At 40.8% G+C, this 19726-nt stretch overlaps 1 protein-coding gene across 1 annotated transcript in view; it reads left to right on the top strand.

The window, feature by feature from the left end:
* bmp6 (bone morphogenetic protein 6) overlaps positions 1 to 19726 on the top strand; it is a 66312-nt gene that overhangs the window by 43847 nt on the left and 2739 nt on the right. The window contains exons 4-5 of the mRNA XM_007903413.2: positions 10270 to 10464; positions 18901 to 18977. Coding sequence (XP_007901604.2) covers positions 10270 to 10464; positions 18901 to 18977 — 272 coding nt within the window. The remainder of the gene's footprint in view (positions 1 to 10269; positions 10465 to 18900; positions 18978 to 19726) is intronic.

Raw genomic sequence — 19726 nt, 5'->3', positions numbered from 1 at the left:
GGCACGAGGCCAAAACTTTCTTACATTTGATGCTTCAATCAGAAGAGTTCATTTATCTCTGACACCAGACTGTAGTTTCAACTACTGATGCACAGTCCAAATACTCTACTCCACATCTTAACTAATGTGTATAAATGTAGAATATAAAAGTTTCTTGGTTGTGGAAAGATTTGCTTTGTTGGTATAGTAGATGCAACCACTGACCTTCAACATTGATCCTGGTGGCTGTTCACCTGTTAGGAAACATACCTAATAGACAGCGCTTTGCCCACAAGGTATGCAGTCAATTCACTTTACAGTATATTCTGTGAAGTGCTTTGAGGCATCTCAAAGATGAGATAAGGCCAATATTGGAGTTTGCTGGAGTAGATTAGCTGTTAAGTTTGACCAAATCATGACTCATTTCTAATATTGTTCTATAAAGTGTTTAGATGTTTAATTTAATAGGAAAGGTATTACATAAATTGGAAATTATTTTCCATTCCCATCTGAGCAGGAAGAACAAGTTCTGGACCTTTAATACAGATATTCAAAAGATTACTGACTTACCAGCACTGAAGACATAGTCAATTTGTAGAGAGCGAGTACACTCGGCTTGATCATAATATTGGCCAGTGACGGGTTGTTGCTTCAAAGATTATAAAATCTATTTCTGATGGTATAGGGACTGATCATCTTCATCAAAGATGAGAAATGACTGCGAGTCTTTGCATTGCTCTCTTGTCTATATAATTAATTTATTTTCTCTCTTCCCCCACTCCCACCTTTCATCCTCCAGTTCACCAGAATTTATATTAATGTAAAAAAAGGAAGATCTGGTATCTTAATGCTGCTGGGAAAAGATGTGCTTCATTATTCTTAATATTTGCTATGTGGCTTATCAAAGCAGATCTACTATTGCCCATCTAAATTGCAGCTGGTGCTACGTTCCTGCAAAGGACAAAATGCCTTAGGTCTGTCTGGAATGATTTTATACTGTGGTTTATAGAGCGAGCTGGCCATTTAGAGTGCAAATAGTATCTGTACATGATGCCTGAAGCTCATTGTTTTTTAAAACATTTAAATAAAAACATGGTGCGCTCACGTGGTTTTGACTATTTGGTATTTTCTCGCTGTAAATAAACATGTATTGCAAAGAAATAGTGAATTAAGAAGGTATAGTATCCAATAAAACTCAAACTAGAAAGCTGTGATCGGTCTAGAGTCCTTGCCATTTTTAATCTTTACCAATCACATGTTTGAGCACAACAGAAGCTTGTGATAAACATATCATATGGAAAACAGTTCAGGAATAGAAATCCTGGCTGATATATTTTATATCCCCGTCACTAACCCAAAGGTCAGCTGTAACCTGCCGAGTGCTGCTTTGCCTGAGATTAGATGAGGGATTTGACCAGATAGTTCCTAGTCTGTATAGCTCAGCTACTCACTGGATAAACCCACTGTGTGGTCAGGCAGGCTGTCTATGTCCTGCTAGCATTATCTGTTTAGCAGAGGTTTCCTCATGTACACAAACAATGCTTGGGCTCAGGGCTTTGGATGGTTTCCATTTCAGATGATAGCAGGAAAGATGAGTTCAGAGGCGGATAGAATTCAGACAACGACTTCGCAGGAAGTCTAGATACAGTCTACTGTGCATTGCTCTATCCTCAATCCTAACGTAAAGTTATTCATGTGACTCATGCTCATCTGTTTACATTACCATCTTGAAGACATTGAACTGTCCCCATTGCTCAGTCTATCGGCAGGTGGGTCTGTTCAGGCAATAGCAAGTGAGGCTTAAGTGTCCATTAACTCAATTCTGTACACACACAAGCTTTCATCAGTAAAACAAACTCCTGAAGTACTTGTAAGTATGAACATATTTTATGAATCCATTCTTCATAAAATTATGATAAAAATAACTACAGTGTTTGAGTATTGACATTCCTCAGCTTGTCTGGCAAAGTATCCAACCCACCATCTTCAAAGCCACTGGCAGATTGCTTTCCCAAAGTTTCCAGAATTAATGAGACTTTGCATTGGATGTGGTCAGTATGACACACAATAGAAAGAGAGCCCATTTATGAAGCAGGATGGAAGGTAAGTAGTGTCTCTTTAAAATCGGTAGTTTATATGTATGTAAAACAGTATGAAGGTCTGGCAGCCGAACTAATAGAACACCTTTATTCTACTGGTAAACACTAGTAGGTATAATTTAGCCTCATGATAATTTTGTTTGTAGCACAACTCTAATTATTAAGGGGATCGAAGACTTCAAATTAGCTTCTCCTAGATGACCAAACTATCAAAGGAATAATGTTCCATGTTAAGATTCTCAGGTCACTTGATGCCTGAGTTGATGGAGCTACTGCTGATATAAATCATATTGAAACAACCAGAAATATTCCAGGTTCAATCCCTGATCTGTGCTATCACAGTGGAGAACCCGATGATCCTACTAATTGTATCTGGCCCTTTATGGATATAGAACCGCATCAAATTATCACATAAAATAAAATATGGGTACGAACTAAAAACTTTCACTGAGAGTTGTAGTGTCACAGAAGTACCATACAATGGTGAACAATTCTCTCCCCACCTCACCACAGTACCTCTCTCTCTCTCGCACTCTATTTCTCTCCATCCTTTCAGTACCCATCTGAAAGTCAGAAGCACAACATTTCCTGTCACTGATTGAAAGGTATGATTAAAGTTTCTCTGTGTAAGAATGTATTAAACTTGAGTAGACTTGAGGTTATCAGTATCTCAGGAGTGTTTACTGATGAAAGTTTCTGTGTGCAGAACTGAGGTAATGGACATTTAAGCCTCACTTAGTGCTTGCTGCCTGAACAGACACACCTGCTGGTAGCCTGAGCATTGAGAACAGTGCAATGTCTTGATGGTGGTAATGTAAATAGATGAAGTCACTGGACAACTTTTGGCAGAGGATAGAGCAATGCACAGTAGACTGTATCTCGACTTCCTGCGAAGTCTCTGTCTGAAATCTATCCGCCTCTGAACTCATCTTTCCTGCTCTCATCTGAAATGGAAACTATCCAAAGTCCTGAGCCCAAATATTGTTTGTGCACATGAGGAAAACTCTTAACAAGACAAAGGCTGCCTGCCTGACCGCTAGGTGGGTTTATCCAGTGAGTGAGCCGTACAGACCATTGAGCTGTCTTGTTCAATCCCTCACTTGTTCTGAGTTAGTTGATCTCAGTCGAAGCAACACTAGCAGGTTACAACTGACCTTAGGGCTTTGGTTTGTGGGGGGGGTAATTGGCTAGGGTTTGCACTCTTCACTTGTAGCCTGTATTATATGCTCATCATACACTTAGGTTGTGCTCAAACATGTAAATGTTAAAAATTGCAAAGGCCCGAAACCGACCACTGCTTGTTTGAGGTTTATTATTGTGGTACACCTGTTTATATCACATTTTTATATATACATATATATTTATACAATGTAAAAACAATTGTAGGAGATATTTAAAACTGAGTGAACCAGCTAATGAAATATTCATATCAATCTTTATACAAAAGAAGAAAGATGAGCATGTAAAGAATTCTAGAGAGAAATGGTAAGATATTGCACAGTACAAGGTAAATTGTTCGCTGCAACAATAATACTTATCCTTCCATTTGATATAGCGCCTTATCATTGAAAAATGTCTCAAAGCGCTTTGGGATATTTAATATCCCCTAAACAGGCAGACAAGGCCTTGGTTTAACATTTCATCTGAAGGATGGTATATCTAACAATGCAGAGCCCAAATGCCTGCCCAGAACAGTTCTTTTTTTAAGTTTGACCACACTTACAAGCTTAGCATAATAATCCTTGCATTTGATATTGCGCGTTATCACATCAATGAGACGTCTCGAAGGACTTCACAGAATATATTGTAAAATGGATTGACTGTATATTTTGTGGGTGAATTACATAGAATGATACTGTACCGGAACAGACGATTGGCCTAATTATTTCAAGCTCCCATCCTTTGTATTCCTCTCCTATACTCTCTTCTACCTCATGTACACATCAAGACTCTTAAATATATTGATACTTTTTGCTTCAGCCAGAGAATCGGCTGCATTTCACAAGAATTTCCTCCTAAACTCCCTTTTAGATGTATTATAGTGGTTATCTGATACTTGTGTCCCTTCGTGTTGGACTCGCCAACAAGTGGAATCAGCCTATCAATATCAATATTTAGACAACAGGTCAACCTTTCAATCAACAATGAATGGTTTCATTTTCAGTGAAGTGTTCTCTCCAAGTTGATGTCTTGGTGCAGATGGTGCTTCATAAACCGCGCAATGTGTTTGTCAAAGTGAGCCAGAAAATCAATTCAAGAATTGAAAGAACATGTACATGCTGATAAAATAATTAAAACCATACTGATTTGATGCCCAGACCCAGTATGAACAATGTTTTTTTTTTAAATTGCAATCGTTCTAGTAAAATTGGCTTATTGGCTGACTTTCCCCCAAACATTGCCAGGATTGCAGTTTTTGAATGAGACCTTGAAAGAAGTTAAATTAAACATCATGTCCTAGTACTCCAATAACTTGTGATTTAGTTTTATATATAAAAAAATTATTTGTTACTAACAGATTCTCGCTGTAGAAAATTTTCAAGATAAGAATTCCAGTGACTCCTTAAGATTTTTTCCTTCCCCCACAAATGGCTGTAAACCAAATTTATACAGTATGAGCTCCTAAAAGAGGAAATAAACAACAAAAAATACACTTGTATATCACCCTTCACGTCGGAAAGACGTCCCAGAGTGCTGGACAATCAGAGTTTTTTGACAATATCTAGAATAGAAACTTTCTTCATCAAAAAAAACATTAACATCCACTTTACTAGACTCAAAAATATTGAGTGCTGGCATTCTAGTGGGTTTTTTTAGTGGGGAGGGAATGTTTAGAATCGACTGTCTAGTAATACCAAATCCAGTCTGCTGTCTAGTGCTCTGAGGGACACTGGTGAACATTAATCAGATGCTAGTTGATGGTGAAATACTTTGGGGATACTCATGAAATCAAGTCGCTGATGATCAATTCAAGTTTAATCTTTATTATGTATGTTAGACCAGCACACATACTGTCTTCCTTTCACTGACACTCTCCTTTTCTGTTTACAGCACATATATTGTCTTTCTGTTGGTTTTGTTTTTCACCTGCAAAACACAGCCGCTACACTTTACAGTAAAATCCTGTGAGACATCCTCCCATTGTGAAAAACACTAGTGAAGCCAAGGATTATTTTAATTTGCTATTTCCATAAATTATTCTTAAGTTTCATCTGCACTAATTACATTATACTCGTACAGCTTTAGAAATTGAGCAATACACAATGTAAAGTTGTTGAGCTCGCATTGCAAAAGAGAAGGGAATTTCTCCTGGTTTAACAATCATCCTGATAAATTGGTCTTTCACCACACAGCTGTTTGTAGGAGTTTCCTGATGCAAATGGCTGATGTGCTTGCCTGAAAAAAGCAGTAACTAAACTAGACAGTGATTCCCTGTGAAGAGCCTTAGAGGCATCATGATAAAGTGTTATAAAATGAAGTTTGTTCTTTCTCTAAGAGTACTTCAGCTTTAGAACTGTGTACTAGTTTTCAGCTCTCTTGCAGTGCTGTTGGGGACCAGGTAGTAACATAAAAATATTCTTTACAAAACTCTGCAAAAGAAAGTTAGAATTAAAGTCAATGGAATTAGTGGTGGTCTGACAGCAAGTTACCTGGCTGCTCCCTTGGCCAAGGAACCTAAATAAGAACATAGTCAGAGACTCCCACTGACATGGCCTGTTGTAGGCATCCGATTTGTCTGAATCACTTAACCCACCAGTCGTAATTGTTGCTCATTGAACCATATGTGGCAAGAACAAAGCCATCAGTGAAGTGAACACTTTTTTGAAAAAAAAGTTAAAGAATAATGGTGCAACCTTTTAAGCTGTAAAATATTTTTTATTGTGTGCACAATGTGCTGTTTTTAACTTGCTTATATATAACAAATAAGTGGGAGGGAGATGCATAAAGCAGCAGGTGCTAAACCTAAATGTTGGCAACTGACAGTCAGGACAGTGGCATAATTGTATCCAGACATTGCAGCTATCCAAATAATATCAGAGTGTTGTAATGTGGCTCCTAGCAACATGCTTTCGATCCATCGTGGCGCTTCACATAATATCATGGCTGACAAGTTGCTCAATTAGGCCAAGTAAGTTCAGCTACCATGCAGCTCTTCGACCTGACCTCTCAACCTTCCCAACCGCTTAGGATCGCCTTGTGTCTTTCCTTCTCTTCCTTTTCCCCCACCCCCTCCAGTATTTGCTGAAACTAATTTGCTCTGTTGTGAAATATACTTTGGTCCTCTAATGGAGCAATTGCTCACACCTTGTGAGATCACAAGTTGGAACGCAAGCAATGATCTGAATTGTCCATGGCTTTATGTGTAATGACTTAGTCAGAACTATTTTTGTGCAGTCAAATATTTTCCTTTTTTTCATAACGGCCACATCACCTATGTCTAGACAGAACTCTCCCATGTTTTAAAGTATTCTCACTCTATTAAAAGGATCTCCCCTGTCTGAACTGAACAGTGCATGTAGTTATCGTCTATAGAAAAATAATACCTACATTTGATATAGCAACTTTCACCTTGGGAGGACATCTAAAGTGTAGGCAAACATGGCAGCCAATTTGCACACCACCATGTCCCACACATAGCCATGAAGCAAATGGGCAATTTTATTTGAGCAAGTATTAGCCAGGATACCACTAGAAACTCCCTTCTCTTTTCAGATAATGCCATGGGATCCTTAACAAGCAGGTGGGGCCTTGGTTTAATGACTCATCAAAGGCTTGACAACTCCAGCAATGCAGCACCCCCCAGCACTGCATAGGATTGTCAGCATAGACTGTGTGAGTTTAGCCCATGTCCTTCTGATAAAAGTGCTGTCAACTGAGCCCGTCGAGGAATGTAAGAGTCTTTAAAATATAACCATATACCCCACATAGAAATGTTCTGCGCAGGAGGGGAGAGGTCATCACTGAACCCATTATGTCTTGTGCCATATCTATGGGTTGTATTCTTGATAGAAAATGTATAAAACACCAACAACTTGGATTTATGTAGCACCCTTTATGCAGAATAGTGTCTTGTAGCATTTTAAACATCATCAATGGGGATCATTTTCCTATGGGGAAAGTGTAATAACTTTCCAGAGATTGCAAGTTGCTTGTTTGTGGTCCTGCTCATTTACCATGGACAGTTGGATTGTTCTTTAAACTTGTCAAACAAAGGAAGAATACGCTTTTATCTTTAAAGCTACTCGGATACTGAAATTGTCTTTAGAATCATAGAATATTACAGCACAGGAGGAGGCCATTCGACCCATCATGCCTGCATTGACTCTTTGGAAGAGCTACACAATCAGTCCCACTCCCCTGCCTTTTCCCATATCATTGTAAATGTTTGCTGTTCAAGTATCTATCCAATTTCCTTTTGAAAGTTGTTATTGAGATTGTTTCCACCAGCCTTTCAGGTAGTGCATTCCAAACCGTAACAATTCTCTGTGTGTGTATGTGTGTATATATATATATATATGTGTGTGTGTATATATATATATATGTGTGTGTGTGTATATATATATATGTGTGTGTGTATATATATATATATATATGTGTGTGTGTGTATGTATATATATATATATATATACACACACACACATAAAAAAAACTCATCTCCCCTCTGGTTCTTTTGCCAATTATCTTGAATCTATGTATCCTGGTTACTGACCCATTTGCCAGTGGAAACAGTTTGTCCCTATCTACTATATCAACACCCTCTGAACACCTCTGTTAGATCTCCCCTTAACCTTCTCTGCTACAAGGAAAATAATCCCAGCTTCTCTCATCTCTCCACATAACTAAAGTCCCTCATCCCTGCTACCATTCTAGTAAATCTCCTTGCACCCTCTCCAAGGCCTTGATATCCTTCCTAAAGTGCGGTGCCTAGAATTGGGACACAATACTCCAGCTGAGGCCTAACCAGTAATTTATAAAGGTTTAGCAGAACTTCCTTGCTTTTGTACTCTGTCTCGATTTATAACGCCATGGATCCCATATGCTTTTTTTAACAGCTCTGTCAATCTGTCCTGCCATCTTCAAAGACCTGTGTATGTGAACTCGTTGGTCTCTCTGCTCCTGTACCCTCTTTAAAAAAATTCCAAAAAATTACATTGACATTTTCCTGCTTATGTAGTAATGCTGATTTCTCTTAAGACTGTAAATGGTATAATTTCAAATCAAACTACAGTATTCCCTCAGAAGAAATGGAAAATGCCAGAAGGCAGCAAATCGATCACTCTTCTCCGATTTTTCCCTTTTCATTTCTTCTTCTGAACATTGATTGGGTCCCATTCCAAGAATGCTCTCCAAAACCTCTCCCACATGGTCATCACCCATGTGTCCATCGAGCCACTGAGTATTGGTATCGGGCTAATCCGCTATGAGAATATCACAACCAAGCCTGTTGATCCTCAACCCAATATCAGGGGTCAGAAATGGGAAACCTAGTTTTCCCTCCTTAAACCCAGATCACCATGGTCAATTGCATCGTACCTCTTGCTAATTGCAACTGTTCTCTCCTCCTCTGTGTAAAATAAGAGAACTTAACACATTTGATCTAAGTTCCTTACAGTGCTTTCCCCAGTTAGTCCAACAGAGCATCCTGTCATCAAGAATGTATTTGAGACAGAGTGATGGAGCAGAAAATGATACCCGACCAAAGAAAAACCTCTCGGTGTAAACAATTAGATTGTTGTTAAGTTACATGAATTCATGCTGGATCACAGAGTAAGAATTCTGTTAACGAATTTCGTGCATAATTATAAAATCTAAGTTATATAAAAAATGGCTGGAAATATGGCAAGGCAGCTGAGACCGGTTGAATGCACAATGTGTGCCATGTGGGAACTCCAGGATGCTTTGCGCGCCCTGGACAGACACGTGTGCAGGAAGTGCCTCCGGCTGCTCAAGATTGAGCTCTAGAGTTTCTGAGCCTGAGAAGAGGCTGGTGTCACTACATAGGATATGGGAGGCTGAAGAGTTCATGGATCTAATATTTCAGGAGGTGTTCACCCCACAACCACAGAGGGTTCAGGATAGTGAGTTGGTGACCACCTGGCATGGAAGGAAGAGGGGATGGGCAGTGCAGAATTCCCTTGAGAGTGTGGCACTCACAAACTGGTTTTCTGCACTGAATACCGGTCCGGGTGATGACACCTCTGGGGAGGGGAGTCGAAAGCAAATGGATGCACAGAGGGACACAACGAAGAGTGTCAATGCAATTGTCATTGGCGACGCAATGGTGAAGGAGTAGACAGGTGTTTCTGCAACCAAAGACATGACTTTCACATATTATGTTGCCTCCCTGGAGCCAGGGTTGAAGACATCACGGAACGGGTGCAAAACGTTCTACAGGGAAACATCCAGAAGTCGTGGTCAGAATGTTATGGTAAACCTTTATAAAACATTGGTTAGGCCTCAGCTAGAGTACTGTGTTCAGTTCTGGGCACCACACTTTAGGAATGATGTCAAGGCATTGGAGAAGGTGCAAAGGAGATTTACCAGGATGGTACCAGGAATGAGGGACTTCAGTTATCAGGAGAGGCTAGAGAAGCTAGGATTATTCTCCTTGGAGCAAAGAAGGTTAAGAGGGAACTTAATAGAAGTTTTCAAAATTATGAGGGGATTCGATAGGGTGAACAAGGAGAAACTATTTCCACTGGCGGGTGGGTCGGTAACCCGAGGACATTGATTTAAAATATTTGTTAAAAGAAACGGAGGTGAGGAGAAANTTTTTTTACGCAGTGAGTTGTTCGGAACTGGAATGCATTACCTGAAAGGTTGGTGGAAGCCAATTCGATAACAGCTTTTAAGAGAGAAGTAGATAATTATTTGGGGAGGACAAGTTTGCAGGGCTGTGGGGAGAGCGCGGAGGAGTGGGATTGAATCGGATAGCTTTTTTCAAAGAGCTGGCACAGACACGATGGACCGAATGGCCCCCTTCTGTGCTGTATGATTCTACGATACGATATTTGATCTTAACTACTCTCTGTAAATTGTCTTCAATGTTAAAGTGTTTCAAAGGCAATTATTCTGAGTTATGGAATAACATGACTGCCACGTGAGCCACCAAACACTCTGTACAAGCCAGAGATCAACAGAAACCAATGTAACACTTTGAGACTTACTTACCTTTCTCATATTGTTGCAGGTCAAAGTGTCGACCCCAAACTGGCCGGTCTGATAGGACAGCACGGGCCCCATGACAAGCAGCCCTTCATGGTGGTCTTCTTCAAGGTCAGTGAGGTGCATATTCGGACAACACGATCAGCAAACAAACGCAGGCAGCAAGGCCGTACCAAATCTACACCGGCTCAAGAGGCACCCAGAACCACAAGTTTAACTGGTAAATGAGAACAGCTAGGAGAGAGAGCGGGTTCAGCCTTTCATTGTCTTCCGATTTTCAAGTTGGAGCATTTGGTTCCAACTGCTGTACTCAAATGGTGGTAAATTAGAGTAAAGTTTTTACATTGGAGGGAATTGGCTGATCTCTTTACGCTGTGACTTACTTCAGTTGGAAATTAACCTGAGAATCCATGTGTTTACTCGGATCGTCAAGCAACTGAAGTTATTTATAAATGTCTGGTCTGGTACGAGAGCGATGTTCAAACTCAGTACCATAATGATGTGGATGGTCTAATTCATGTAATACTCCTAATAACTTGTTCCATAGAGTACAGTCTGTATTACAGCTACAAACGGTTATCACATTCAATTTGCTATGCACAACCATAATCCCCTTTGGGTTCTGCACTTGGTATGATTGTGGTTGGTAAGATGATAGTTCCAGTGTATACATATGTTGGTTGAAAATCTTTCATTCAACCTCAATAAATGTATCTGCTGCAAATAGGGGAAGAAAAGTGGTAGACACAACAACTTGAAATTACATGGTGCCCTTCACACAGAGTAACGTCTTCGAGCACTGCACAGTGTCTGGGTTGGACGGCAACAGGGGAGGAGGTGGAGGTGACCTTAGGCATGGTCGAAGAGGTAGGTCTTACGGTGGGATTTAAAAGTAGATAAAGAGGGTGAGGCAAAGAGCTTGAGACAGGGAGTACCAGAGGTTAGGAGCACAGTGGCTAAAGATATGGCCACCGATTATCTGATCCACAAGGTATTTCAATGGAAGATAGTGTGGGCATTTTCATTATATGTTTCCTTCTAAGCATGCAGCTTCCATGTTCGTTGCTCAAAGATTGTTTTTGTATGCGGATGACACCCAACTCTACCTCTCTGCCTCCACCCTTGACTCTGTCAGACATCAAGTCCTGAACGAGAGCTAATTTTCTTCAGTTGAACGTCAACAAGACCAAGGCTTTCCTGATTGGCTCCCATCAGCATCTCCTCACCTCACCTTGCTAAGCCAGTCCAGAGCCTTGGGGTCTTGTTTGACCCTCAACTATCCTTTCTACCCCACGTCTGCGCCATGACCCGCTCTGCCTTCCCCCACCTCCGCAACTTCGCCCGGCTCTGACACTGTCTCACACCGCAGGCCGCCAAAACCCTCATACTTCATTACATCGAGGCTCGACTATGCAAACTCACTGCTTGTCGGTCTCTCCAACTCCTCCCTCCACAGGCTGCAGATCATCCAGAACTCTGCAGCCCTGGTTCTCTCCCGCACTAGGCTCCACGACCCTATCACCCCCATCCTTGCCCAACTCCACTGGCTTCCCATCACACAGAGGATACAGTTCAAGATCCTGGTCTTCACCTTCAAAGTCCTCCACGGTCTTGCTCCCCCCTACCTCTCCGACATCCTAACCCCCTACCACCCTGTTTGCCTCGCTCGCCCCACTATTGGCGGGTAGGCCTTCTGTCACTCTGCACCCACTCTCTGGAACTCCATCCCGCAGTCCCTCCATCTTGCTCCCTTCCTCGTCACCTTCAAAACCCACCTTAAGACCCTCCTCTTCGACCATGTTTTCGATCTCCCTGCTTCCGCCTCTGCCCTCCCCCCTACTTTGTAGTGCATTGCTACTGCATTAAAATCTTTTTTTTAAATATCTGTAGAGAACTGGCTTCAAACCTGAGACAGAATTCAAAGATTTACCGAATTTTTCATGCCCGTTAAATGCTAAGAAAACAGTGTAAATGTAGACCCAGGTGGAATTTGTCCCTGCTGAATCTCATCTCATGTTTTTGGAAGAAGAAACTATGAACATGGTCTCTTAGACCTCCTGTTGAAGTCCCGCAGCGGGCTGGGAGTTTATTGTCTGCTGAGTCCTGGTTGGGTAATGAAGCTCTTAAAAAGATAATGCTCTCTGTGACTTTCTCCTTCTTTCCTGTTGAATGAGTAGCCTAACTTGACCTCAGTTAAAGCATAAGCATTGCCAGATAAGGAAGGTACTCAGAACAGTTTTCCATTGTGCAGCTGAATCAAATCTGTGTTATGGATAGAGGGGTATTCGTATGAATGTGTTTTAAACACAATGTGTCCAGAGTTTGTTCTGGGAATTCAGAACAGTTTAATAGCTTCCAATATTCACATTTGCAGGGCAAATTGTTGGGCAAGTTTATTTACTCCACAAGCCTCTGTTTACCTAGCAGTAAGTAGGAACTCAGTTGTTAGTCGATTGGCGGATTGCTTTTCCGGAGATAATAATCCCTTCAATAAAATAAAAATAATAATTTGGTCACTCGATCCATGACCGTTTGAGGGACACTGCTGTGCGCAATTGGCTGCTGCATTTCGCCCACAAGATAGTCAATTCACTTTACAGTGTATTCTGTGAAGCGCTTTTAGATGTCTCAAAAACGTGATAAGGCACTATATCAAATGCAAGGATTATTATTATAATCTGCCGAGAGACGTGGCCAAGCAGTGCTACAGTAAGGCCAATCGTACAGCTCTCTTGTGGGTATCAGCCCAAACAGTGCCTGTGTTACTGTCAACCATCCGCAGTGTGAGTTTGAACCTTACTGTGCAGATTGTTTTTTTTCAAAAGGCAGAGATATAAGCTTATGTGAATTTGTTTCTTGTGAAGTTGAGCCAGATTCCCAGGCAGATGCAACTTTCCCTGTATGTTTCCTCAGTTTACACTACAGACAGATGCAGTCATCTTACTACAAGAAAGGCTTCTGACCAGGTATTGACCTGAAAGACCTTCTGCTTCAGCTCAACGCCCAAACTATTTCTGATGGGTTAAACCCCACGATAAACACCCTCCTCCTCCTTCATTATTACCTAATTGTAGAACAACCAGGATTTACTGCTTTAACAAGCTTCCAGTATAAAACAAATGGGTTGGTGAAAGGGTTAATGCCTTGATGGGTTAATGAGCTGTCACTTAACATTTTTAAAATACCTTTAACATAATTGTAGCTGTTTGAGGGGCTTTAGTAGAACAGCATGCAGCTTGTTAGAAGCAGATCCGGCCATTTAAAGTGTGGCATAAAATTTTATGAGCAGGAAGTAAACCAGAAACTCTTTTATTGGTACCACTGTTTAAGCATTTACTATCAGTGCTATCTCAAAGCACACCGCTTGTTGTTTAGCTTAATGAGGCCTCCAGTGGTGTGGGTGGAAACACAACACAAAGTAGTGTAATATATTACCAATTAATGACGTCATGGCAAATACATCTGTAGAGGTCCCAATTAAGGTTTGACTGGTGTGGGAGAAGACAAACAAGCAGCTGGTGGAAGGGCTACAATCGTATGTGGACAGATGCTATCCAGGTACAGTACAAGACTGCTAACCGGCAGATCCCTGTGGGCAAGGGAGATTCAAGTAACTGTTGCCAGGCCATTGAGTTGGTGCCTGGGCTGTTTTGAAAATGAGTGATTCCTTCAACCTGCCCATTAACTGGGCAGCACTGCTGCATATTCACTGGCATGATTGTCCTAACAGCTTTCCGGCTGAGTTTATTCAGCTGTACTCAAAGCCACATCACCTACAGTAGTAAAGTCGTATAGGGGAAGAAGCTAGATTATACATTCCGTCTCCTCCTAACACTAGTTTCGGCTACGAGGGGAGCTCTGCATCTGTGCCCCAAACTACAGTGTCAGTATTTTTTGTAAGGTTATAAGAGTTTGACATGCAACTGGCTCTTTTTTGAAACATTGAAAAATAGTCCCTTCAGAATGTTTAAGGGACTATTCTGAAGATGAGCTCAAATCGATTCTCATGTGCTGTGTATAAAATTGAGGCGATCAAAGTAGCCAGAGGAAAGAAAGGTTTGCAAAGTTTTTTTAAAAACAACTGTGGCCTAAAATGTTGGCCTCTTGTACATAGGCAGTTTTATTCTGCTTCCCAGTTACTAGGCCACCTTCCAGCCCCACAACTTGACTATTATTGTCTGTATTTAAACACAAACCAATTGTTCGATTTGATCTTCTCCAGAGGCTTTGCAAGAGCCTGTAACAAACCTACTCAAAGCTAACAATAAGATTTTTTTTCCTCTCAGTAAGAGTTCCGTCCACTGGAACAGAGCTCATGGAAAGAATTATAATAGTTAGTGGTCATTATTTTTGTTTCATACTCTGATTCATCCTACAATTTAGCAATACCTATTCTCCTTTTCCAACACCCCATCCTATGCACATGATTTGCTCACTGACACTCTTGTTAGCACAGTCAAGATTGGCCTCCGGTTACCTATTGGGATGGACATCACTGCATCCTGGAGAGGACAGGCTTCCTCTGTAACCAGGCTTACAAATGTTGAAATCTAATCTCATGGATCATCTTTATTTGGGGAGAATTGTGATGGTATTTGGAGTAATGTAGCAGCAAGAGGAAATGTTAACTTACGTGGAATGTCTGAGCCCATGGAGTTTTATGACATGCAGCTTTGTTTGTGAATGTACAGTGCTTTACTCCAGTTTATTTTTGTGAATGATCCATTTTCCAGGAGAGTCTTCTTCACTTCCTCTAATCTCTTAATGTCTATGATAATAATGATAATTACAATAATAATAAGCCTTGTGTTTCATATAGTGCCTTATCACGTCTTTGAGACTTCTCAAAACGCATCAGAGTACACTGTAAAGTAAATTGACTGTACATTTTGTGGGCAAAACGTGGCAGCCAATTGCGCACAGCAGTGTCCCACAAACAGTTGTGGATTGATTAACCAATTTGTTATTTTTAAAATGTAATAGTTTCCTAGTTTCTCTTAAATTAAATACTAGTCAGGTGATAAGAGAACATGTTATAGAAATGGCCTGTATGTCCATGTATTTTTGGAATCGGAGGAAATAACATATTACAGGCATGGACTATTTCCACGTGTAGCTGGAGAAGGCACACAAATTGTGCGAGACTTGTTGACGATTGATGTGATTGACAAACATTTCAATTTTAGGATAAAATGAAAACTTCGGAGTAATTCACTAACCTGGTCAATTATCAGTGAAAAGCTTGACTTTTAAGTTTTATAAAGCTGTTTACATAGAGCGCATTTTGCACGAGGGAATACCAATTGCCATATGTGCAGTAACTGTAAGGAATATTTATTACTAGAAGAAAGGCTCGGTGTTTAGTACAGTATAATCATTATATCAACAGATGCCATTAGTGTGCTTTATTTTCAGTAAATAAAACTGATATTTTAAAAAAAATCCGCAAAACCATGCTTCAGGGGATGCCAAGAAGAGAAAGTAGTATATTTCTAACCTGCAAGTTCCCTCCCTCTGTTTACTTATCGAATCCCTCAGAAGATTAAGCACCTCTCTGTTCTAGTAAGAAAAGTCCCACTTTACTCTCTCTTCCATAAATAAATCATGCCTGGTACCATTCTAGTGAATCTTTTCTGTACCCTCTCCATGGCCTTAACATCTTTCCTAAAGTAGGATGCCCAGAGCATGACTTAATCCTCCAACAGTAGCGTAACTAGTCATTTTTTTACCATTTATAATATATATTTTCTCCCAAAATCTGATTACCCTGAAATTGCTCCTCAGTTCACCCCAACTCCCTATTTTTATGTTGTCTGTAAAATGTAACTGTGTCCCCTTTGTCCAAATCCAGATCATTTATATGTTATACACATTAAATAGAGCAGTGGTCCCATCACTGATTTCTGGAGAAACCTCACGGTTTATATTCTCCACTTGGAAAAATATCCAGGCACTGTTGATGACGGCGTAGTCAGCCTCGCTGATCTGTAGGACTTGGATGGGCAGACCAGTCACCGAGACCAGAGATTCTTCCCACTTGGCTCCTGGTAACCCTGCAAACCAAAGCCCTAATGGGTAGGATGGTACAAGATGGGTAAGCAGTGGGAAAGCTTGCCGGATATTTCAGTGCTATGTGTTTATGGCTGGTTAAACTCCAGCAATACCCCAGAACACACTGGGGTTCTCAAGCCTTGGCTCTTGGCAACCTGTGCCTAATGCTTTCCGGAATTGTGTAAGTAGGATTCGTTCCTCCAGGTAGAGTGTGTGCATTCCATTCCAATACGTGGGAATTTCCGTGTATAGGTGGGTTCATGCGTCTCTGTTTAGTTTGGATTCTCTTAAGCTTGGTGATGGGTTTCTGCATGAGTTGGATACCCGGCTGATCAAAAAAAAGGAATTCATCCTTTCCTCTGTTATGGATTCTAAAAATTTTCCCACTGCTGATGTTAGGCAGTTACTGCTTCACAATCTCAGCTAGGGATCGGTGTTTGATGTCTTACCTAACCTTACACAAATCTTTTACATTCCATGAATAAAGTTCAAACTCTGCATTGAAATGGATTGTTCCAAAATTGTTCTCCTGGTAACCTAGTGGGCAATCCCCAGTGACGGCTGGACTAGAGGGTTGCAAGATTCAAATCTTGATCTGTGCTTTCACTACAATGCATGTGACTATTTCACTTTGTATCTTCTTTGTGTTGCCAGTTTAGGACAGAAGTAAATCTGACTTGTGTATACTCAGCACTGGAGAAAACTTGGTAGTGTAATATTGATTTTCACTATCCCTTTATAATGTTAAAGATGCGGGGTGTGAGCAGGAAAGTGGGATTTGAATTGGTTTACCCATGTGGAGACAAATGACAGGATTGACTCAATGGGCTGAATGACCTGTTTCTGTGTGATGACGTTCTATGATTGTTTATCCTGGTACTGAGCCTGATAGATGATTTTCCATTCTTTCATTCATAAAAAAGTAACCAATGTATTCAACTTGAAGCTGCTGTGCTGGCACTTTTGCTTTGCACCTGCACTCCTGGATTTCAACATCCTGCAGCAATGTGAACAGCGCAAGCCCTGGAGCTTGCACACTGATGCTGCTGGTGTTCCTCCATGCCATTGATTGTAAATGTGGTGGTGGAACATTTCAAAAGCTTTTTTTGTCGTGTGGCTTAAATGATACACCCAAGACTGCAACAACACAGAAAGGGCTGGTTACTCAGCCTTTTTTTTGTATAAAAATAAATATTTAAATTCCATAGATATTGAGAGCCACTTTCTCATGGAAGGGTTTACTGGAGCTGCTGAACAAACACAAGGAAAAGGGTTCAACATCAAAACCATAATTTACGTTTCCTTTTTAGGTTTGTGTCAATAGATCTTGTGTGCTTTGTGAATGCCGTCTTCCCCTTCCCACCCAGATTGTGCACCAATGATCATTTTAAAGTTATATGGGTTATAAAATGTTTTAATCCATTGCACTGGCTTTGTAATAAGATAGCGTGAATAAATGGAGATGTTCTCCAAGCCACTACAAGTTGCTGCTAACTTTGGTGGCTCTTTAGCCATCTTCAGCCATTAAACAATTTACCAATTCAAAACTTGTCAAACAATTCCTCTGAGCATTAACCTCAGTTTGTGTTTGTCTGTTCTCCAAGAGCTCTTCATGTAATGAAAAGGAATAGGAAATATGAGATAATCTTAATGGGCTCAGCAGGAAAGGAACCTTGACAAGGGCACTAGTGTGAAGAGCACCTCCCGGGCTGCGTACAGCTGCACTTGTTTAAGAAAAAAAGTTCTGTGGTAATAAAATTCTGGACATTAACCAGTAATGTAGATCAGCACTAAAGGACAAGGAAACACCTGAGCTATGGGGTACATGTGTAAGACAAACTATTTATAAAGAAGCTTCAGAAATTTTTACACTGCATCTTTTAATTTGTGTTCTGACATTACAAAATCCCCTTTGGGGGTTGCTGTTCAGATCAAACAGCTGGGAACTCCATTTAGGCACTTGAGAATGAATAAGACCATATTTTTCAGGGAGTATTTGCTTTTCAGTCTCTTGTCCTCGACCCTTCCTTTGCTCTTTCCATTTTCTCTCTCTCCCCATCACCCACCCTGAGTGGAAACAGTGCTTGTTAGTCATTGTACATATTGTGATGTGCAACACATTTTTTGATGGTGGTCACACGTGTGACGTGTCCTGCGCAAGGGGGTGAGGGGAAAGCTGGAATAGGGTAGCGTTTGCATAACTACAATCTACAGCGCCTTTCACATTGGGAGGACATCTCAAAGCACTTTCCCCAGCTGCCTGGGTACCTGAGCTCGGGATGGGGGTGGGGAGAGGGAAAAGATGGCCCAAATGTAGCCAAAGAGCTAGACTTTGAAATTGGGTGGAGGTGGCTGGCAAATATAGGGTAACATCTCGGAGCACTTTACTGGGACATCAAGCCGGGTGGAGAGAGGGATGTGGCCATAGACTTGTTCAAAATAAAGCACAATCAAAATTGGTTCCTAAGGGAAGCTTATCGGCCCTTTTAGTTTTAAAAATTACATTTCTTAATATTCCTAAGTAATTGCAGTTACGCTGTTTTTTAAGCGCCAAGTTACAAATTACTCAAATAAACCGTTTGATTTTTATTTTTTCTTCTACCAGAATACAACACCAGCGACCAGAGGCAAGCTTGCAAAAAGCATGAACTGTATGTGAGTTTTCGGGACCTGGGTTGGCAGGTAACAACAAATATCTTTTTATTCCCACTTTTAGAGTCGGACCTGACCTTTGTCATTCACCTTAGGCAAAAGCTTCAAATAAGCGTGACGTAATTTCTGTTTGGTAAGGTAATCTCATTACTAGCAGAGAGTACACACTACACATCACTGAGACTGGAATCTACCCTCTATCCCTTTTCTTTTCCGCAATCTCCATGGTGATGTGTTTGATAGAGCTGTAACATTCTTGCTACTTGAAAGTGAGCCACACACTTGTAGAAATGTTAGTGCTGTGATGTTCTTTGTATGCATAATATAAATTTAATGTTGGTTTTCTTTGTAGTAATAACACAATTATTGGCTCATTTGGTGGCACTCTCAGGTCATGGTTTAGCGCCATCTAGGCACAACTCTGTGCAGTGCAATTACCTGGTGGGGATGCTGTTCTTTGGGTGAGATGTTAAATTGAGATCCTGTCTGCCTGTTCAGTGAGCTGCAGGTAAAAATTCTATAACGCAGCAAAGAGATTTTCTGCAGGTGTACTGGCAACAATCCTTCCGATGCATTCGCTTCCTGGATGTTGGACCTCTCTAAAATGCAGAATTGCTGCTTGTGGCTGCTAGATCTTTTCTGTAGTATGCTTCTCTGATTCTGTGCTATTTGTTGTGTGTGTGAGCAATGACGGTAGGGCACCCTAACATTGCCCGACTGCTGTTGCTCACGCACAACATAAATACCGTGCTGTGCACTGCTGTAACAGAGAGAGATTT

Source organism: Callorhinchus milii, unplaced genomic scaffold (assembly GCF_018977255.1).
Source record: "Callorhinchus milii isolate IMCB2004 unplaced genomic scaffold, IMCB_Cmil_1.0 Scaffold2, whole genome shotgun sequence".
Classification (NCBI taxonomy): Eukaryota; Metazoa; Chordata; class Chondrichthyes; order Chimaeriformes; family Callorhinchidae; genus Callorhinchus; species Callorhinchus milii.
The sequence above is the reverse complement of the archived record's forward strand: the minus strand, read 5'-3'. Positions and strand labels throughout refer to the sequence as shown.